The sequence below is a fragment of the Rhinolophus sinicus genome, linkage group LG04, assembly GCF_036562045.2.
Source record: "Rhinolophus sinicus isolate RSC01 linkage group LG04, ASM3656204v1, whole genome shotgun sequence".
NCBI lineage: Eukaryota > Metazoa > Chordata > Mammalia > Chiroptera > Rhinolophidae > Rhinolophus > Rhinolophus sinicus.
In genome coordinates this window covers 87,212,446-87,236,469 of record NC_133754.1, presented here as the reverse complement: position 1 = coordinate 87,236,469, position 24,024 = coordinate 87,212,446, and the positions used below count along the sequence as shown (strand labels likewise).

Here is a 24,024-nt window from a genome sequence, read left to right as displayed (position 1 = left end):
TCCCCTGCTAAGGAGAGCCTCTGCCTCTGTGGCTGCATTCCTTCCCACAACCTGCCAGGGAAGAGATTCAATGATGTGCTCTCTGTCTATTCATATGCATGAAGGTTTCATCCCTTGGGGGAAGTACATACATCCTGAGACTTGTGGTCCAGCTGCCTGCAGGCAAGGGTGATTGGCTTGAATCAGTTTCCTATTATGATGTGTGGGATTCACCGATCTTGAGATTGATAAGCTTTATCTCCTTTACTTCCCCACCTAACTAATAAAAGCTATATGTAGGCCCAATTCGGGGCTCAGTCTTTGAGGCTGGAGTCCCTTGGCCCCGCTTGCACACTCTTCATAGCTACTGTATTTCTTAACCCTGCGCCGCCCTCCTGGCTCCCCACAACCCTCATCGCGCGGGACGCGACATGTGGGTCCACTTACCCATTGATTTTTTTTTTTCAATAAATATACCATCCATACCCCCGAGTTTCACATCCACAGATTCAACCAACTGTGAACTGACAACAGTGTTTTCCACTGTGGCTGGTAATCTGTGGATACAGAGGAACAACTGTCTGCACTGATTTATACTATTTAATATTGAGCATCCTCGCATTTGGTATCTACAGGGGCGGGGGGCATTCTGGAACCAAGCCCCTGCAGATACCGAAGAGAAAATCAAGTTTTGAGTGAGTCATAAGTTATACACAAATTAGTGACTGCATGAGTTGTCGATACCCTAATCCCCGTGTTGTTCAAGAGTCAACTGTATTCCACTGTATGGATAGACCACATTTTATTTATGCATTCATCAACTGATGGACACTTGGGTTGTTTCCACTTTTTGATTATTATGAACAATGCTTCTATGAACGTGTGTATATAATGTTTTCATATCTCTTGAATATATACCTAGGAGTAAAACTGTTGGGTCATGTAGTAATTCTATGATTAATATTTGGAAGAACTGCCAAACTGTTTTCCAAAGTGGCTGCACTATTTTACAATCCCACCAAAGGTATATTTCTAAATTATCTTCATCAACACTTGCTACTATCTGTTTTAGCCATCCTAGTGGGTATGAAATGCTATCTCATTGTGGTTTTGATCTGATCTGCATTTTCCTAATGACCAATACTATTGAAGAACTTTTCATGTGCTTATTGGCCATTTGCGTAACTTCTTTAGAAAACTGTCCGTTCAAGTCCTTTGCCCATTTTAAAATTGAATTTTAATTTTGTTGTAGGAGTTTATATATCCTAGATACAAGTCCCTTATCAGATATATGATTTGTAAATATTTTCTCCCATCGGTGGTTGCTTTATCATTTTCTTGATGACGTCTTTTGAAACACAAAAGATTTTAATTTTGATGAATTCCAATTTATATATTTTCAATTTATATATTTTCAATTTATATATATTGTCACTTGTGCTTTTAGTGTCATACTAAGAAAACAGTGCCCAGTCTGAGGTAATGAAGATCTACATCTATGCTTTTTTCTGAAACTTTCATAGTTTTAGTTCTTACATTCAGGTCTTTGATCAGCTTTAAGTTAATTTTTATATACAGCATGAGGTAGACATCCAATAACGTTTTACATATGGATATGGATATACAGTTAGTTGTCCCATGGATATATGTTATGGATATACAGTTGTCCCAGCACCATTTATTGAAAACACTATTCTTTCCCTGTTATATTGTTTTGGCACCTTCATTGAAAATCAACTGACCTACAAAACAATCAATTGTAAATATGAGATTTTATTTCTGGACTCCCAGGTCTATTCTATTGGTCTGTACGTCTATTCTTATGGCAGTACTGCCCAATCTTGATTACTGTAAGTTTGTAGTAAGTTTTAAAATTGCCAAATATGAATTCTCCAACTTTGTTCTTTTTCAAGATTGTTTGGCTATTTGGGGAATCCCTTGTAAGCCTATATGAATTTTAGAATCAAGTTAGCAGTATCTGTAAAAAAAAGAAAAAAAAAAGCTCCACTAGATTAAATGCTGCTTGAAGGCAGAGATTATAACCACAATCCATGTACTTTCTCTCTCTGCATTCGCAAACTGGATTAATTCAGCTCCAAGTCTATCAAATATCCCACTTTCCCAAAGTTTTAAAAGCTCAAAAGAATACGTGAAAGTGTTTGTGTTAGCCCCACATTAACAAAATTTTGAAAACAAAAGCACACGTCCAGCCTCTAGAACCTTAACATCCGAGTACCAATTCCTTTATTCCAAGCAAAAACAATGTTCCCAGAACTCAATTATTGCTACCAGCCATAGTTCATGACTGTAACTTTAAATTGTGTGAGGGGAGTGAGGAAGCATTTTAAATTATTGTCACTCCTCCAGAAGGACTTAAGTCAATGAGAACTTATTCTTCTAGAAAAGTAATTTGCATTTTATTATTAAATAATATGATAGCCTTAATTGGGAATTACCAGTTCATAAAAGTTTCTCCCTAAAACTTGTAAATATATCTGAATATTGAAATTATTTAGAATCATGCTTTCTATTTTCATCTTCCCTTCCCCTTTAAAATATATTTAACTTTTAAATAAAAGAATAAACAGAAGTATAACTAATACATGAATAGATCATTAAACATAATCTGTCCCAGTTTCCTGATCCTACAGGCTCACTGCCTATATTTCAAGTCCTTTTCACCTGAGGCCCCTTCAAAATCCAACCGCGACTCCCTTACTTCACCTCCCTAACAGCTCTTCACTTACCCCAGGCTCTTTGCTCTGGTTTCTTCAATTTAGCCTACAAACAGTAATTAATCCCACACTTGTAAACAAATAAGAAACAATAAAATGCCCCCTTGAACCCTCTTTTCTACGACTACCAATTTTTAAACTGAGTTTCCACTGACTGGTTCTACCACCTCAACTCCAACTCCTTCCTTACCCCATCATACTCTAGCTCCCAGCCGCCACTACTGTCCGGGTTTTCTACTTCTCGGTGGCCTCCAATTGCAAATACAATGAACGGCTTATTTCAGGTCCTCACCATGACTCTTCTCTCTGCAGCATTCGCTATTGCAACTATTGCCCCCTCCTTCAGAAAACTCTCCTGCCCCAAGTCAGACCATCCATCTCTGAGACGTTGAGCATTTTCTAACTGTTCTTCTCAAGCTCTTCTTACCCTCACTAATTTACCTCCTATGGTGCAACCAAAGCAATAGTTCCAAATGCACAAAACCCACTTCTCTGTTTAAAATTTTCCAACAGGAGAGGTTTTTCAGTCTGGATCTTGCCAATCCTATCCAACATTCCAATCTTTCTACCTGTAAAAGATGCTGAACTACTTTTTTTTTTTTTTTAACTGGGGAAAGGGAACAGGACTTTTCTTTATTGGGGAACAGTGTGTATTTCCAGGACTTTTTTTTTAATTGGGAACAGCGGTGTTTTTCCCAGGACTCATCAGCTCCATCCAAGTCATGTTGTTGTCCTTTCAATCCTAGCTGCAGGGGCGCAGCCCAACCATCCCTTGTGGGTGGGAGTCGAACCGGCAACCTTATGGTTGAGAGCCCATGCTCCAAAGAACTGAGTCACCTGGCCACCTGGGAGCTCAGCTGCAGATCACTGACTTCATTCTAGTTGTGGACGGCACAGCTCGCTGGCCCATGTGGGAACCGAACCGGCAGCCCTGTTGCCCAGAGCTCACGCTCTAAAGCTTGCACTCTAACCAACAGAGCCACCCGTGCACCTGATACTGAATTACTTTAGTTCCCCAAACATATTATGCTATCTCTTACTTCCAGGCCCACCCAAGAATTACTACCAAAGCATTATGCATAGACATTTTCCTAGTTCAGCTTAAGCACAATACTGAAGTCTTCCATGACTAACCCATGCTAAGTCTTTCCCTATGTGCCCACTGTACTCTCCACATGCTTCTATTATTGTATTTCTTTGCTTTCACATCATATCCATACTAGTCTACACAATCTTTGAGCAGGGACCCTGAGGCAGAGTAGGAGAATGGTTATTAAGGGTACAGGGTTTTAAAGTATAAAATCTAGGACTGAATGCCAGTTCTGCCTCTTTCTAGTTGTATGTTCTTAGTAAGAGAATTACTTAACTCATTTTCTTCATCTGTATAATGGCAATTTTGTAAGGATTATTTAAGATTATTCTTGTAAGCAGAATGCCTTGCACATAGTAAGTGCTCAACAATTACTGGTTATCATTATTTCCATTGTTCTATCCCTCACACTTTGTTCAAAATTCAAATAACTGCTGAGATGAAATATCTGAATTAAGTATTTTCAGCTGCACACTGGGTATTTCCATCTGAACAACATCTGATTCCCAAAAATCATTACCTTTACTCCCAAACTGTTTGAATTAGAATAGAGTGATTAACTGGTTAAGACTTCGCCAGAACTTTCCTGGTTTGAACACTGACAATCCTGTGCCCTGAGAACTTCATCAGTCCTGGGCAAACCAGGACAGTCAATCACTTTAGCGTTCTATTGCAAACAATAATAACAGACTTGAATTTAAGAAACAAAGGGGAGGAGGAGAGCAAGAGAATCTCTTGGAATATAGAGCAATTCAAAGAATCAAAGGAAAAGTTGAACAATCAGATGCATAAAAAAATCAGGATGAAAGCAACTCCACAGATCTAGGTGTCAGGAATGAATGAAAGATTTCTTCATAGTACTTTTCTGCCAGGATGAATCACTTAGGTCCCAGTATCAGCTCACTCAAGATTAAAATGTCAGGGACAACATCTGATTGGCCTAATTTATGTTATCCAGAAAGGGTGAGGCACCTTAATCAACCAGAGGCAGGAGCACTAAGATTAAAAACCCCACCAAGAGGGGACCATCCCGGTGGCTCAGGCGGTTAGAGCTCCATGCTCCTAACTCCGAAGGCTGCCGGTTCGATTCCCACATGGGCCAGTGAGCTCTCAACTACAAGGTTGCTGGTTCAATACCTGGAGTCCCGCAAGGGATGATGGGCTCTGCCCCCTGCAACTAAGATTGAACACAGCACTTTGAGCTGAGCTGCCACCCAGATGGCTCAGTTGATTGGACCGCGGGCTCTCAACCACAAGGTTGCCGGTTCGACTCCCACAAGGGATGGACCTGCAACTAGAAAACGGCAACTGGACCTGGAGCTGAGCTGCGCCCTCCCCAACTAAGACTGAAAGGACAACAACTTGAAGCTGAACGGCACCCTCCACAACTAAGATTAAAAGGGTAACAACTTGACTTGGAAAAAAGGCCTGGAAGTACACACTGTTCCCCAATAAAGTCCTTTCCCCTACCCCAATAAAATCTTAAAAAAAAACCCACCAAGAGATATCCAATGGCAACAGAGCAGCTTCCAAAGGCCAAATCAGAATGCTACTTCCAAAAGAAGGGAGAATGGATGGTTAATGTATCCTAATTAGCTATCATCAAAAGAATATGACTTAAATGAATCCTGGTACATTCATACAAGATAATAACACGTAACCATTTAAAAATCATGTTTTAGAAGACTATTTAACAACCTGAAAAATTCACGATCTTTTGAGTGAAAAAAAGCAAATCTCAAAACAGTATATCAAGGGTGGACAGGTGGCTCAGTTGGTTAGAGTGCGAGCTCTGGGCAACGGGACTGCCGGTTCAATTTCCACATGGGCCAGCAAGCTGTGCCCTCCACAACTAGAATGAAGTCAATGAGCTGTCACTCAGCTCCCGGGTGGCCAGATGACTCGGTTGGAGCGTGGCTCTCTACCACAAGGTTGCCGGTTTGACTCCTCGACTCCCGCAAAGGATGGTGGGCTGCGCCCCCTGCAACTAACAACCGCAACTGGACCTGGAGCTCAGCTGTGCCCTCCACAACTAAGATTGAAAGGACAATCTGACTTGGAAAAAGTCTTGGAACACTGTTCCAAGACACACTGTTCCCCAATAAAGTCCTGTTCCCCTTCCCCAATAAAACCTTTAAAAAATAAATATGAGGTATGATCAAAATATATGATGAATGTTTACGTAAAAAAAATTTATTACAGAGTCCTCTGCAAGAAACATCTCCACCTGTGAGGTATCCTCTTCTCAGCCCATCAGCTCCCATCAGCGGTACAAGCGCATCAAGGACAACACGCCACCCGCTGTATCCTGGTGCACAGACAGCAGCCAGGCCTGCAGCTCCTACCATGTTGTCCCAAAAATAGGACCTAGCCGGACAGTCAGCTCTAGTGCATCTTTTGGGGCAAAAATTAATATAAGATCTGCTCTTATTTTACTATAAGACTGGGTTTTATGTAACACAGTATCGAACCCGGTCTTACATTAATTTTTGCTCCAGGGGACACACTGGAGCTGATTGTCTGGCTAGGTCTTAAAGAACAAGAAAAAAACAAAATATTACAGTAAAAGACACATTTCTATTAATCTCCCTCCAAATGCTCCCCCTCACTTCAAACACTTATCCCATGTTTCTTGCCACTTTCTGAAGAAGTTCTGGAAGTCCTCTTTTGTGAGTGTCTTTAGTTGCCCTGTCATGACTGCCTCGATGTCCTGAATCAATTCAAAATTTCATGGTCTTTTTGACTTTGGGGAAGAGCCAGAAGCTGCACGGTGCCAGATTCAGTGAATAAGGTGGATGACGACACACCGTAATGTTTTTATTAGACAGAAATTGCCATATACCAGAAACGATGTGTGACATGGAGTGTTGCCATGATGAGGAGGAAACCATCTGCCAATTTTTCAGGCGGTTTTCTACTCACATCATTTCTTAAATAGTCCAATAAGCCCTTATGATATCAGAGTTAACCACACTGTTCCTGAGTACATACTCAACTCGTACAATTCCATCTAGGTGAAAAAACAGAATTAACACCACCTTTCTGTTAGATGGCACTTGACAGCAGCACTCACCATATTTTTTGATCACACCTAATGTTACCGTATCAACTGTTGCTTAAACACAGTATGCCTTTAAGACTCCGTGACATATTTACTGCTAATAATATTCCACTTGTTTCTGTTCTTGACAAACTCCTATTCACCCCCTGAAGACCCAGCTCAAGTGTGATGTGCAACCTTAGTCTCCCCAGATATAGTCACTCTCTTTCTCCAAGCTCGCATACTACTTTGCAAATTATGTACCTGAATCACAGAAGTCATGCTGTATACTATGTACATGCTTAGGTATCAGTCTCTCTCATTAAAATCAACTTCCTTAGAGGAAGGAAAATATTACTCATATTTATAATCTTTGGCGTTAACAATGCCTGCCTGGCATATAGCAAGTGCTAAATAAGTGTTTATTAAATCTGTTATCCAAGCTACTAGGATATATGATGCATCAAATTAAAACAGAGGAGCTACTACCCATAAAGATACTGACAGTATTAAAGAGAAAGTTGACAGACTAAGAGCAATGGAAGGACAGGCAAAACAATTATGAAAAGCAAAAACTGAGTGAGGTCATCAAAATGGCAGCGTGAGGTGAGCCTCTGGAAATCTCCCCTAGAATTTATAACAAATTGAACAGCTATAACTCCACAAAGGACTCCCTGCACAGCAGACAGGAAAGACTAAGAGGCCCACTAATGAATTCACCTAAAGGTGGGCAAATTGCACGTGCACGGGAAGAGGGAAGGGGAAAGTGCAGAGAAGGAGCCATACGGGCGCAGGACACAGACCTAGCTCAGTGCTCCGAGCTCGCTGCATCCCGGAACTACCGCAGCTGCGGGAGAGGGAAGAACTCGGACTGCTAGGGCTCCGCTTATGGCGCACAGGGCTGAGGGGGCAGCATTTAACATGGCTGAAGCCAACGCTCACGGCAGAGACCTCAGAGCAAAGACTGAGGGAAGAAGGCTGAAAACAGTGGTTTAAGCCCTCACTGCTGCAGAGAACGGAAACCTAGGCACTGAGACTAGCCGCCCCCTCTGAACCCTCCCAGAGCTCGCCCCACCACTACCTGCCCAGTGCTAGAAGCGGAACAGTAGCAGTGTCAGATCAAAAGAACAGAGTATTTGGAGTTTTGAGAACTGTGGTCTGCAGACACAGATTCGCAGCACAACTAGTTCTGGCAAAGGGGAGGGAGCTGTGGAAGCAGGACCAGCTGTGGTGGTGGTCACCGCCATGGCTCTGGGCCACCTCTCACAACTCACCCCACTCCTGTCCTCACCTATCTGGGCGGATCCCTGCAGGAGTAAACGGAACTGCTGAAACACACTGGCTCTGAATCTGGTACAGGAAGAGCTTTGGAACTTCAAAAGCTCTCCGCATCCCCACACAGACGTGGTGCCCAATGACCCAGGCAAACCGTTAACAGAGGAGAAGCCCGCCTTCCAGGGAATCGCCCCATTGTGTGAGAAACCGGTATAGTGCAGAGAAAACATAACACTGCAGTGTGAGAGAGAGAAAAAGGCTGCAGTCGGAGAGAAAATAAAACATTCTACCAACATGTACTGGAAAACAAAAGAAAGACAACTTCCTATCAATCTGTTGCACAACCCACTCTTGTACATGTCTAAGAAGAGAAACAATAAATCATTAATTGCCATGAATAACCAAGGCAACAAAAAAGCCCAGAAAGAAAGTAAGCAGTCTCCAGAAAATGAACTTAAAGATATGGAAATATGTGACTTAAATGACAGAGAATTCAAGATTGCAGTTCCGAAAAAACTCAACAAGATGCAAGAAAACACGGAAAGGCAGTTTAATAAAACTCAGAAACACAATCAAAGAACAACATGAACATTTTACCAAAGAGATTGACATTTTAAAAAAGAACCAAATAGAATTTCTGGAGATTAAGAACTCAATAGAAGAAATGAAGAGTGAAATAGCCAGCTTAGGTAGTAGAGTTGACCAGATGGAGGAAAGAATCAGTGACATCGAAGACAGAAACCTGGAAATGACAGATGGAAGAAGAAAAAGACTTGAGACTTAAAAGAAATGAAAGAACTCTACAAAAACTTTCACTCCATCAGAAAGAGCAATATAAGAATAATGGGCACACCAGAAGGAGAAGAAAGAGAGAAGGGAACAGAGAGTATATTCAAACAAATAGTCACTGAGAACTTCCCAAACTTGTAGAAAGAACTGGATCCTCGAATCCAAGAAGCAAATAGAACACCTAATTACCTCAACCCCAACGTCTTTTCCAAGGCACATTGCATTGAAGCTGTCTAAAATCAATGACAAAGAAAGAATCCTCAAGGCAGCCAGGGAAAAGACAGTAACCTACAAAGGAAAGCCCATTAGATTATCATCAGATTTTTCAGCAGAAACTCTACAAGCCAGGAGGGAGTGGAACCAAATATTCAAACTATTGAAAGAGAGAAATAATGAGCCAAGAATTGGTATACCCAGCAAAGATATCCTTCATATATGAAGGAGGAATAAAGACCTTTCCAGACATACAGAAGCTGAGGGAATTTCCTAATACACGACCTGCACTACAAGAAATACTAAAGGAGGTTATTCGACCACCATCAACAGGGACAATTTGTGGCAACCAAATCATAAAAAGGGGGCGAGTAAAGGCCTGAACCAGAATATGGGAATGGAGAAAGTAAGCGTGCTGAAGAAAATGGAATACTCTAAATATCAAACTTTCTTTTACATAAACTTAAGGGTAACCACTGAAAAAAAAATCCAGAACTGAAATATATACTGTAATAAAAGAAGAAACAGAGGGAAACATCATAGAATACCACCACACAGATATAATAGACAACAACAAAAAGGCAAAGAAACAATTTAGACACAGTCTTACCGGAAAACTAAAGACAGAATGACAGGAAATCCTCACATATCAATAATCACCCTAAATGTAAATGGACTGAACTCACCAATAAAAAGGGACAGAGCAGCAGACTGGAACAAAAAACTAAACCCAACCATATGCTGTCTTCAAGAGACCATCTCAGCTACAAGGACAAACACAGACTCAAAGTGAAAGGATGGAAATTGACACTCCAAGCAAATGGTATCTAGAGAAAATCAGGTGTACCCATACTGATATCAGATAAAACAGACTTCAGGGTGAAAAAGGTAACAAGAGACAAAGATGGACGTTTCATAATGGTACAGGGGACTATACAACAAGAAGACATAACAGTCATCAATATTTATGCCCTCAATCCGGGAGCACCAAAATATACCTACCAAGCAACTACTAACAGAACTAAAGGGAGAAATTGACCAAAACACAATTATACTAGGGGACCTAAATACATCATTGATAGCTATGGATAGGTCATCCAAACAGAAAATAAATAACGAAATAGCAGCCCTAAATGACATATTAGATGAAATGGACATAACTGACATGTATAGAGCACTTCATCCTAGAACATCAGGCTATACATTTTTTTTCTAGTGTACATGGAACAGTCTCAAGGATAGACCATATATTGGGACATAAAACTAGCCTCAGCAAATTTAAGAAGACTGGAATCATACCAAGCATATTGTCTGATCATAAGGCTTTGAAATTGGACATCAATTGCAAAAAGAAAGCAGGAAAACCACAAATACACGGAGATTAAACATACTTTTAAAGACTGACCGGGTCAAAGAAGAAATTCGAGGAGAGATCAAAAGATACATAGAAACAAATGAGAATGAAAATATATCCTACCAAAATTTTTGGGATGCAGTGAAAGCAGTTTTAAGAGGGAAATTTATATCATTACAGGCCTATCTCAAGAAACAAGAAAAATCCCAAATAAAAAACCTCATGTTACGCCTTAAAGAATTAGAAAAAGAAAAACAAATGAAACCCAAGGTCAGCAGAAGAAAGGAAATAATAAAAACCAGAGCAGAACTAAATGAAATAGAGAACAAAAAGACAGTAGAAAAAAATTAATGTGTCACAGAGCTGGTTCTTTGAAAAGACTAACAAAACTGACAAACCCATGGCTACACTCACTAAGATAAAAAGAGAGAAGGCACTAATAAACAAAATCAGAAATCAAAAAGGGAAAGTTATAATGGATGTCACAGAAATACAAAGGATCATCCAAGAATACCATGAAGGACTATATGCCACCAAATTCAATAACCTAGAAGAAACGGATAAGTTCTTAGAACCATATAACCTTCCTAGGCAAAACCATGAAGAATTGGAAAATTTAAACAGACCGATCACCAGTAATGAAATTGAATCAGTCATCTAAAACCTTCCTAAAAGCAAAAGTCCGGGATCAGATGGCTTCACTAGTGAATTCTACCAAACCTTCAAAGAGGATCTAATACCAATCCTGCCCAAACTCGTCCAAAAAATTGAAGAAGAGACAGTACTCCCTAACTCATTTTATGAGGCCAACATTACCCTGATACCAAAACCTGGTAAAGACAACACTAAAAAAACAACAACAAACTATAGACCAATATCTCTGATAAATACAGATGCAAAAACCCTAAACAAATTCTAGCAAATCAAATGCAACAATGCATTAAAAAGATTATTCATCACGACGAAGTGGGGTTCATCCCAGAGGCACAAGGATGGTTCAACATACGCAAATCCATCAATGTGATACATCATATAAAATAAAGGACAAAAACCATATGATTATATCAATTGATGAGGAAAAAGCATTTGACAAAATACAACATCCATTTATGATTAAAACACTTAATAAAATAGGTATAGAAGGAAAATACCTTAACATAATAAAGGCCATATATGACAAACCCTCAGCTAATCTCATAATTAATGGTGAAAAACTGAAGCCCTTTGCTCTACGTTCAGGAACACGACAGGGCTGTCCCCTATCACCTCTGCTTTTCAACATAGTGTTGGAAGTCCTTGCCAGAGCAATCAGGCAAGAGAAAGAAATAAAAGGCATCCAAATTGGGAATGAAGAAGTTAAACTGTCACTCTTTGCAGATGACATGATGCTACACATAGACAACCCTAAAGACTCCACCAAAAAGCTATTAGAAACAATCAACGAATACAGTAAAGTTGCCGGCTACAAAATCAAAGTACAAAAGTCCATTGCATTCCTATATACTAACAATGAAATCTCAGAAAAAGAAATAAAAAAATTCCTTTTGCAATTGCAGCAAAAATAATAAAATACCTAGGAATAAACTTACCAAGGATGTGAAAGACTCATATGCTGAAAACTATAAGACATTTTTAAAAGAAATTGAAGAAGACACAAAGAAATGGAAAGACATTCCGTGCTCATGGATTGGAAGAATCAACATAGTTAAAATGGCCATATTACCCAAAGCAATATACAGATTTAATGCAATCCCCATCAAAATCCCAATGGCATTTTTTAAAGAAATAGAACAAAAAATCATCAGATTTGTTTGGAACCACAAAAGACCCCGAATAGCCAAAGCAATCCTAAGAAAAAAGAACAATGCTGGAGGTATCACACTCCCTGACTTTAGCTTGTACTACAGGGCAACAATAATCAAAACAGCATGGCACTGGCAGAAAAACAGACACATAGACCAATGGAATAGAATTGAGAACCCAGAAATAAAACCACATAAATATGAACAGATAATTTTTGACAAAGAAGCTAAAAACATACAACAGAGAAAAGACAGTCTCTTCAATAAATGGTGCTGGCAGAATTGGAAAGCCATGTGCAAAAGAATGAAACTGGACTGCTATCTGACACCATGTATCAAAATTAATTCCAAACGGATCAAAGACCTAAACATAAGACCTGACACAACAAACTGCATAGAAGAAAACACAGGTACTAAACTTATGGACCTTGGGTTCAAAGAGCATTTTATGAATTTGACTCCAGAGGCAAGGGAAGTAAAAGCTAAAATAAAAGAATGGGACTATATCAAACTTAAAATCTTCTGCACAGCAAAAGAAACCATTGACAAAATAAAGAGGCAACCAACTGAATGGGAGAAGATTTTTGCAAATAGTGCCTCCGATAACAGGCTAATATCCAAAATATACAAGGAACTCATGCAACTCAACACCAAAAAAACAAACAACCCAATTGAAAAATGGGCAAAGGACCTGAAGAGACATTTCTCCAAAGAGGACATACAAATAGCAAATAGATATATGAAAAAATGCTAATCATCAGAGAAATGCAAATAAAAACCACAATGAGGTATCACCTCACCCCGGTTAGAATGGCTATCATCAACAAGACAAATAATAACAAGTGCTGGAGAGGCTGTGGCGATAAAGGAACCCTCATACATTGTTGGTGGGAATGCAGATTGGTGCAGCCGCCATGGAAGGCAGTGTGGAGATTCCTCAAATTTTAAGAATAGAATTACCACATGACCCAGCAATCCCTCTCCTGGGTTATCTACCCAAAACATCTGAAAACATTTATCCATAAAGACATGTGTGCTCCAATGTTCAGTGCAGCTTTATTTATGGTGTCCAAGACATAGAAACAACCAAAATGTCCTTCTATAGATGAATGGATAAAGAAGTTGTGGTCTATATACACAACAGAATACTATTCGGCGGTAAGAAAGACGAAATAGGACCATTTGTGACAACATGGATGGATCTTGAGATTATAATGCTAAGCAAAATAATTCAGACAGAAAAAGGAGAGAACCGTATGATTTCACTGATATGTGGTATATAAACCAAAAACAACAAAAGAACAAGACAAACAAATGAGAAACAAAAACTCATAGACACAGACAATAGTTTAGTGGTTACCAGAAGGTAAGGGGGGTGGGGGTGGTAGATGAGGGTAAGGGGGATCAAATATATGCTGATGGAAGGAGAACTGACTCTGGGTGGTGAACACACAATGGGATTTATAGATGATGTAATACAGAATTCTTCACCTGAAATCTATGTAACTTTACTAACAATTGTCACCCCAATAAACTTTAATTAAAAAAGAAAGAGAAAAAGAAAAGCAAAAACTCCACAAGCACAGAAATTAAAGACAGAATTCTGACAATCTAAGACCCTAAAGGCATCACTTACACAAAAGAAAACACCAATATCCATATGCATAATGGTGATTCTCTTCTGAAATAGAATAATTTAGTTATTGTCTAAACTGTATCCTACTTAAGAAGGCAGAGAAATGTACTGAACATTTTCAGAAACGCTGGCATTTCAAAATAAAATTTGGTATATAAACAAATAAATTTATAACCCAAGAAACTCAACCATTCAGAATGACCAAGTAAATATAGTTATGATTTATTTTACCATATTTAACTGTTAATGTTGGTATCCTAGGCTGTGACAAAATTTTTAATAGCAAAACTGCCACAAAGTATAGCTACATCCTCCTTTTATTTTTAATATGACTTTACCTTCAATGTAAAGGAAAATACTTTAAAATAAGATTAGCCAAATTTTACGCTAAGAAAACAAAAAGTTAATTTTGGAATGGTGTCAATTAAGGGAAAAAATGCCATTGACTTCGAAGTTATGTTTTCTAGATGCATCTTCAAATTCCTTTACAGGATACCAAGTAGTCAGGTTACTTTCTGACATTATGAGAAACTATTCTTTATCATCTGAATTTTCTGATCAATCTTAGCACCACTATTGGGATATATTCTGAAGTACACAACATCACCAATTGAAGTATTATTTTTTAAATAAAAAATGCTTAAACTGAAGATAATAAAACCCTTAAAACTAACATCCAGTTTACAGAAAATCTGGAGGATAGTAAGAAATAGGAGGAACAAGTTAAGACACACCACGAAGAAACAGACAAATCCAGTAATTAGTACATTCTATTAGGTCGAAGCATATGAGATATTTGGCTGTTTTGAACCTCAAAAATGACAATTTCATACGGTTCAACTTGATATAAGAAAACTAACCTCATTTCTTCTACAAATTAATAGCATTTAAAAAATGGTAGGGGGTAATAGCCAAAAGGTGGAAGCAATCCAAGTATCCATCAAAGGATGAATGGATAAACAAAATGTGGTATATACATACAATGGAATAAGCCATAAAGAGGAAAAAATTATGACACATGATACAACATGGATGAACCTTGAAGACATTATGGTAAGAGAAATAAGCCAGTCACAAAGGACAAATATTATATGATTCTGCTTATATGAGAGATTCCTATAGTACTTAAATTCATAAAGACAGAAAGTATAGAAGGTAAGTTGCCAGGGGCTAGGAAGAATGCAGTTGTTTAATGGAGACAAGAGTTTCAGTTGGGGAAGATGAAAAAGTTCTGGAGACAGCTAGTGACAATGGTTATACAATAAAGTGAATGTACTTAATACCACAGAACCATACACTTAAAATGATAAATGTTATGTTATACATTTTACCACACACAAAAAAAAATGATTGGAGGAGCCTATTCTAAATTAAATGAGACTTAAGAAACACAACCAAATATGATCTTGTTTAATCATGCTTCTAAAACCAAATGTAAAAAAAAAATAAATAAAAAATTAAGGGACAACTGGAGAAATTTAAATGTAGACTGGATTAGATGTTATTAGGAAATTATTGTGTCAGGGTGATGTGGTATTTATGCAATAATACATTCTTATTTTTTAGAAAAGTAGACTTAAGTCTTCAGGAGTAAAATGTCATGTCTGCTATGTATAGATAAACAAAAGCAAATACAGCAAATTGTTACTTATTAAGCCTAAATGATATGCATATGGGATTAATATACTATTGTCTCTACTTTTTCTACATATTAGAATATTTTTATGATTAAAGGAAAAATTTAATTGTTTCACTATGCATGTGTCTTAATCTCCCAATACTTTATACAATGAAAAGTTTGGACTTGATTTGGGGAACAGTAGGAAAAGGCATTAAAAGATTGAAAGTGTCAGTTCAAAAACACACTTTAGAAAAATTATTGTGCTGGTGGTACCCAGTAGGATGTATTCATTCAAGAAATATTTTAGTGCTTATTTTATTCCAGCCACTGTACCAAGAAATAAGCAATGGAGATACGTTGTTTTTGCTTTCAAAAAGCTCACAAACTAGTATGAGAAAGATAAAACGTAATTAAAATGTGTTATAACTACAATGAGAAAAATATACTCAGAGTTCTTCCAGGAATGAAGACGGTACCTAACTCAACCTGGGAGAATGAAGGGGATTCAGAAAGATTTCTCAGATCTAAACCCAGAGTTGAGTATTTAGGAGGGATAGGAAGTTAGCCAGGCAACCAGAGGCAGGGAAGGCTATTCCAGTCAGCAGGATAGCCCTGAGAATAGAAATAGCATTGGCAAGCAGAGGAGGGCAGGATTCCAGATTATGTATAAGCATATAAGAAGTTCAGTGTTGCTAGAGCTTAAAGGGGCCAGGGCAGGTGGGGGTGGGGGTTACCCTGGAGAAATATAATCAGGTATCAGGCTCACTGAAAAAAAAATCTCATAAATTGAAGGAAGAACACCACTTTGGAGGCAACTTTCAAACTGCCAGGTGATAAGTAATAAGGCCGAAAGTCGGCTGGAGGCAGTGGAATAGAGGCAGAGCAGAGACGGCACAGAGATTTCAGCTACATGACAGGCACCTGACTGAATGTGGAAGATGAGGAAGAAGTCCAAGAAGCCTCTCAAGTTGCAAGTTCAGGTCACAGTTAAAATGATGATGCCATAAACAGAAAAAAATAAAAAATAAAGGCAGAACATAGCTTTAAACACTCTGAGCTTGACAAACTTGATGTGATGCTCATGGGATTAATTTCTAGCAGATGATTAAAACAGATTTAAACCCCCCGCCCCACTCCACTGAAATACCAGTTAAAACTAAGGAGGCTGCTGATGTGGGCAAGAACAGTCTATAGGAGTCACGGACAGAATCCCGAGATACGCTCACACTCAATGGATAGGAAAAAGAGTTGGCAAAGCCAACTAAGAAAGAGTAATCAATGAGCTAGCAGGACCCAGAAAGATTATACATACTGTTAATGAATTCAAGAAAAGATCATTACAGTATGTCTGCTATACGACATATAGATTCCTGAAAATTTTCAGGAAGAGGGAAATACATCAAGACAGTTGGAGCCATAAGCACCTTTATGGCAGAACGTGTGGTTCGATGAGGCCAAGAGGCAGAATACGGGTGAATGGGCAATGCACACACTGCTGAGCTTGCTGTGTTCAACTGTGTGTCAATACTTCAACTGTGTTAGCATTCAAATGCTGTTACCTGGGAGTGCGAAACAGTTAATATGCTGGTAAGAATCAAACATGAACATGAATTTTTGCATTAACTAAAATCATTCCTCTTTACTATTCAATTATGAATTAGTTCACATTACAGAAATACATTATAGCAAAAAGAGACTGTCCCAGGAGGGCTAGGCAACAGTATCAATGCCTTGGAGTCAACACCAAAAGAAATAATATGGTACTTTCGCTCTCAAATGTTGAGTGTTTTCAAGTATACCCGCTAGTCTCACTTCTCAAAGAGTATTCAATGTTCTGTATCAGTCACTAAATGACCGAACATCCCTACCCTCAGTGAGCTTCTTCACAGAGCCAACATACTTTAACAGGCTATTCACACATAGAATTTGTGGCACGTCACAGCAACTGATCCCAAGACAAAGGGAAATTTACTTAGGATAGCAATAAATACAGAAGGAAAAGAAAAGGAATTGATAGTAGTACTAAGTATGTTATTAGTCAACCAAGGAAGGCCCTATGGAGAACTTCTGAAGGGTGTTTTTGAGTGACATGATGTGGCAGAATTGTAATCTTGGTGTTACAGAGATATACAAAGGACTCTGAATTGAGAAAGGGTTTGCCAGAGTGAGCCCCACTAAACCGACAGCAAAGGAAAGTATATAGGAGAACAGCATGTACCATCATGGAGAGGAAACCGTGCTGGTTACTTCGCCATCTCAAGTACTTTATCACGGCTGGCACACAGGAGACGTAAGGAGGGGTGGCTGGTGAGACAGAAAAGGTAGGGCCTTTTGTGGAACTAAGTGTGGCATGCTAAGAACTTTTAATTTTATCCTGAAGGCAATGGGAATGATCTTTGGATCAGTCTAACCAGGAATGTTACATGAAAAGATTTCAGGAAGATCAGTCCACGAGATACACTGGGGTAAGACGATACCAGATAGGAAAACCGGACACAGTATCACGCTTACATGGGTGACAATGACGGGTCTACACTAGGGCAGTGGTAGTCAGGTTGGTGACAGAGGTAAAAATATGATGGCTCTTCAGATGCCTAATACAGAAAAGTGAAGGGGAAAAGAAGGGAGTCAAGGACAAAGTTTTAAGCTTGAACCATCTGATAGTACCACTTACCAACAGAGGTTCCAGAGAGAAGAAAGTTTGGTAGTGCTAGCTGAATTTGCAAATGAGAAAATATATAAAAATACCTACTATTAGAGACTAAAGCATAAAGTTGAAGCGTTAAGCCCAAGAATATGGGTTACTATTTTTCATTGAAACCAACTAACTGGCTCTCCTTACTAATACGGAAAGTTTGTAAGAGTAAAAAGAAAAAAAAAGGCAATAAATCAAATGATAAATAGGATGCCAAAAATTTTTATAAGCAAGGTTTTAAAATACCAAAACAGGGTTTTCTGTGATGTAGTCAAGATTTCTTAAATATTGTCCCCATTGATTAACTTGCAGACGTGCTTCATACAAGCCGTCTTGGGCTCCACTCGGTGGAGACACTACAGCACAGGGAGCAGCAGTTCTGGCTTTAGTGTCATGCTCCTTCACTGTAAGTCTAGGCTCTGACACTTAACTCCCCTGTGACTTAGGGCCAGTTACTTAAGAATTGTAGGCCTCAAGTTTCCTCAGCAGTACATGCGGATAATAATAGTACATACTTCATAGGATTGTTGTGAGGACTGAATAAGTAATACATGTAAAGCACTTGAGGTACACTGTAAACACTCACTAAGTGTTAAGATTTTTAAAATAATAATTATAGCTACTGTTACTGATGAAAATGTTACATCCTTGAGATAGACAGGTGCAAGAAAAAGAAAAGCTGACCTGGATGGCAGTTACCTGAATGTTTGAGTTGTAAGTATTCATTAAATGGAACATTTCTGTTTTGTGTACGTTTCTATAAATATTTGAAGTTTTAAATATTTTTTAAAAGGAAAAAAGCTTAAGAACCAATGCCTTACTTGAAAATAAAAGTAATTATTTTCACGATGTGTCTCCTAGTTTTAGCTACAAAATCCATTTCTCCTCCCCAAGCTCCAAACTGCTATCAGTGCTGATGACTCCCTCCCCTACCTCTATCCGTCACCCTCAGGACAGCCTTTATCCCCTTTGTCTCCTGTGAGCTTTACACAGAAGAGGATGAGAAAGGAAGAAGAGGGGGAGATGCAAATCCTCATTCCATGTTATGACCATGACTATCCCCAGTCTCAATTTTTTGGAAAATTCCTCATTGCATACAGGATAACAGCTCCAATGCCTCCAGAATTAATTCTACATATTATTGCCACTACCTTTTTCCATTGCTCTAATCATGTTACACCTTCTAACTCTCCTCTGAAATAAATTCCTACAGCTCTCCCTATCAAGAAGTTTCCAAGCAACTCTTTGCTACAGTCATATTCTCAGACCACCACGGGCCATCTGAAGTCTCATCTCTTCACTCCCTAATCTAATCTCTCTTTTTTACCTGGATCTTTATTCACTAATCTCTCATGTGCCGTTCAAGTTTGGTACATATTTCCTGTAAAATTCACCAACCTCTCTTCTATGAAGCCATTCCCGACTGAATATGAAATTATTTTCTCAACCCTCTCCCCACTCACAAGTCTCCAACTTAATTCTATATTTTTCTTTTGGAAAATATGTTATTTTATTTTATGTAAGTAGCACATAGCAACCTTTGTCTATCCTATATGTGAAAGGTAAAAACGATAACTCATCAAAGAATACTTCACTGTTTGGAAACAGCCTAATATTCAGAACTACTTAGTCACAGAGCTACATTGTAGTGTAAGTTTCTAATGTAATATAGTTTCTAATGGGTAAGACTAAATTAGGTATGGTATCTAGTCTTAGCTATACCTAAATCCACAGTAAAGGAACTTGATCAGCTTCAACCCCAGTTCACCCTTTAGTCACATCTCTAGCACTCCCTTCTCTATCAGCAGTCCTGCTGCGTTCTCCTGTACTCAATGACTGCTCCCTCAAGTCTGGAATGCCTCTTCCTCGCCCTCTCCCTTTCCCTGGCCAACTTTCTTTCATCCTTCAGGATCTACTCCCATTCATCCACTAGGAATCAACCAGAACTTCTCCCTTGACTGCTCAACCCCAAGTTAGGATCTTCTTACGCATTCTCAGAATATACGTAGTGATGTACTGTATTGTAATTATCAGTTTACTTTTCTATCACTCTTACTGAACTATAAACTCCCTGAGGTACAGACTGAATTTTATTCCCTTTTGTATCCCCAAGACCTGACTTTATTACATACCCAATAGACAATTAGTGAACGAATGTTCATACCCACTCTGTGACCTTGTGCAGGCTACACAGGCATGCTTGAGTTTCCTCATCTAAAGTACTTTCCTCCTGTAAAGGGCGTATAATGCTATACCTAGCTCATAAAATTGTTATAAGGATTACATGAGGTATCATGAAGCTCTCAGTAGTGTCTATCACATAGAACTACCATTTGAATGTCTGCTATTTCATGCCTTAGTTACTCTAATACATGCTGGGAAATGTAATGTTGTGCCCAACATTTTCAGGCTGAAAGGCTTAGCAACCATGCCTGTAGAAGTCATTGGTTACGTTCTGGTCATCAGCAAATATTTATTATATACCTATTATGTGCAGGAGTCCTTACTAGGTATCACTGAGATCCCAGAACACAATAGAGGCAAATAATAAGACAAAAACCTGTACGAATATCCAAGAGAGGGAAGAATGTTATTAGTTCTTTTGTACAAACAGAGGGAAGAATGTTATTAGTTCTTTTGTACAAACAATATGGGTATTTGTCAGACTACGTAAGTTTTGTTTTATAATAGGGGAAAGCTTCAAGAACAATTACTGAGAGCAAAAGTTCAAAATTAACTGCTATCATCACGTGGACTAATAACTGGAGGCAGTTCCAAAATTTCTTGTTGCTATTCCTAAATTTCACTTTTGCTTAGAAGTATTTTTCATACACACACAAAAAAACACTTAACCATGACGAGAAGAAAGACAGATGACCTCTAGTTGTCTCATTCAAATGGGAATTCCACAGTATTTCCTTAGATTTTTCCCATTTAGTATTTAATTGTATAGCTCTGGAAAAATGGCCTGAGTTTTTTTGTTTTTCTACAAAACAGAACGCTGAATGGTAAATTTTCCCCAACACCTCTCTTTAAGAGGATAAAATGCACTTCTTATTCACACTGTCCCTTTAACAAGAACTACAAAACTGCAAACCATGTCACCTGGTATTCGAAAAGGAGCCTGTGGACTTAAAACCACTTTTCCCTTAACAAATTCAGAGGTCAGAGTCCCAGTGAAGTTTGTGCATTATACTACGTTGCTTTTAGTGGCTGCAGAGAGACCTCTAGCGCTGCCTCAATAAGCCGAGTTTGCAAATAGTACCTGCTAATGTCACCTTAATGAGACAATGGCAACATGCTGTGTAGCAACGAACTGAGTGACCACATTAATGTTTACAGTTTTGCAACCACATGGAAATTCTACCAGCTTGGAGCAAGAGATATTTACACGGCCGTATGAACCTATGTATCCAATTTATTTCAGTAAAACATGTCAAGGAAATTATCCAGTGCACACCCCCACTACAAGTAAGACATGCTAAGAAAACAGGTCCGGTGAGCGGAGGTCGGAACAACGTCGCTTCCAAAGCCTCAACACAATAGATGGGAAACTATTGTCCACCTTCAGCTTGCTCCAAATGCCCGCAGTAACAGGAGTGTGTGCTGGAACAGCTCAGCACGACTGGTCCAAAGGACAGCACTGGAATATAAGAAAACGGTCCTGGCGCATCCTACCCTCCCCCATCCAGCACCCTCAAACAAGTCAGTCACCCGGCTGGTCCCCACCCCCCTCTGCGGGCCGCCACCGCCCGCCTGGGCCCGGCTGGCAGAAAGTAGGCGCGGAGACCGGCAGAGACAGGCTCCATGTGCGGCAGCGCGGGAGGCACCAAGGAGGCTGCGCCGGCGGGAGGTTTCACCGGCAACCGGTGCTAGCTGCGGCCGCCCCTTCGGCGGCGCGATCGACAGACCTGGGCGGCAGCATCCCCGGCCCGCGAGGCCCCAGCCCGCGGACCCCGCCTCAGCTCCACATCCCTTCCTCACAGACAGCAGGCCGCGCCCGCGTGACGGGGCCGAAAACCCCGGCATTTCCCGGTCCCCGCGCCGGCAGCTCCGGAGGGTGGCTACAGCCGGCCCGCGTATCCGTCGCCCGCTCCGCCCAGCCCTGGGCCGCGCTGATGGGAGGCGGCGGCCAACTCCGACCCACCGCGAGCCGGCGAGAGCCAGCCCGGCGCCGGCCCCCCGCCCCTTCCCGCCACCGCGGGGCCGGCGCGGCCAGGCGGGCGAGCCGGGCGGGCCCAGACCGCGGAAGCACACTCACTTCCACATCGCGGCCCTTGTTCTTAAAGCTCTTGATGCGGTGGTTCTCCAAGCCGGGGTTCTCGGCCATGGTTGCGCGCGGCTCCAGCGGCGGCTACTCCTGCGGCAGCGGCGGCGGCGGCGAGTCTCGGTGCGGGAGGGGGAGGAGGGGGAGCGCGCGAGGGGAAGGGAGGGGGAGGGGGAGAGGAGAGCACGTTCCGTGACGCCTCCGAGCGCGAGGTGGCAGCAGCGCCGGGGGAGGCGCTGGCCGACTGCCGGGCGGGGCGGGGCGGGAACCGCGCTGAAGAACCGCGCGCTCCCGGGTTGACTGGGGTCACGTGCCCAGGGTCGCCCCAGGCCTGGACGCTCGCCCTGCTGTAAGTGCCAGGGGTCTTCGGGATGACCCCCGCCCCCCACAGCAAGGCCTCCCCACAACCCCTCTGTGCCAGCAATGGAGCCAGACTTGGCTGCTTTTACTGCCCCGCCCCAAACCCCGAGCTGTGGACGCAAACTACAGTTCCCAACATGCCAGGCTCCGGCGGGCTAATGCTCCTGGCCTTGACAGAACCTGAAGGCCGGGAATCCTGAGCGCGCGGCTTTCCGCGCGGCGCGCCCCGAGAGCCCGGGCGCAAAGCTCCGCCCCAAAGGCCGCCTCTGGGCGGAGAAGTGGGAGGAGCTCCCCCGGAGATGGCATCTTGTGCCCTATTGGGAGAAAGGGGGCGGGGCTTCTTTGGAGTCTCCTGAAATAGCATCCACCCTCAATGGCTGTTCTCTTGCCCTGCTTTGGTTTTATAAATAGCTTTTATTTCCACCTGACATGTACACATGTATGTATATATGTTTTTATGTGTGTGTTACCTGGCATACCGCACGGGAATTAAGTTCAATGAGAGCAGGGACATTGGCTGGTTTATTGCTGAATCCCTCGCGTCAAAACAGTGCTTGGCTCATGCATACTCAATAAATACTTGAACAAATTAGTGTTCTAGCGTCTCTCGGTTTCTTCATCATCCTTCCAAGCCCGGTTCTCCAACTTTCACTTTGGCAGCTCTTGCATTTCAGTGCCCCCAACACCTCTTGTTCTGCCACCACACGTAATCTTAGCTTTCAGGAAGCAGTCAAGCCCTGGTCCGCAGACTCCCATCTGGCTTCTCTCTTTAGTGTCATAGGAGGAACGGTCAAGGGGAATTTGGATCCATACTACTAATAGACAGTCGCTTTCTGGAGCAGGTGAGCTTCTTTGGTTATATGTGAAAGAATTCAGTTTCAGAATCTGGCAGATAGAAGCAGGTATGCGATGTTATAGTATAATTCAATTGACACTGGGGTTATTCAAAGATTGGTAGAAACATAACCATAAAGAGATTAAAGAAGACATTTTTTCAAAGAAAAGAGGCCTTAAAGAGCCAGAGGTCCAGGGGTCATGAATTCAGAGTCATTTGGTGGCTGAACTTCGGGGCATTTGTTTTATGAGTGGTGGAGCGTGGCCTATTGATAAACACAGTCCCATTTAAAAGCTTCAGACCACTGTTGCCACATCAGACTGTGGGCCAGTC

The 24,024-nt window shown here is 40.8% G+C and overlaps 1 protein-coding gene across 2 annotated transcripts in view; it reads right to left on the bottom strand.

Annotated features, from left to right (window-relative positions):
* Positions 1–23,062, bottom strand: part of KPNA3 (karyopherin subunit alpha 3) — a 100,717-nt gene extending 77,655 nt beyond the window's left edge. Inside the window, exon 1 of one of the 2 annotated variants that reach the window (XM_074329927.1) lies at positions 22,491–23,062. In XM_074329927.1, the coding sequence (XP_074186028.1) occupies positions 22,491–22,559 (69 nt within the window). In that variant the 5' untranslated portion in view covers positions 22,560–23,062. Of the gene's footprint in view, positions 1–22,140; positions 22,326–22,490 lie in introns of those variants that run through there. The other variant, XM_074329928.1, reaches the window with a different exon arrangement.
* Between the last annotated feature and the right edge of the window lie 962 nt (positions 23,063–24,024).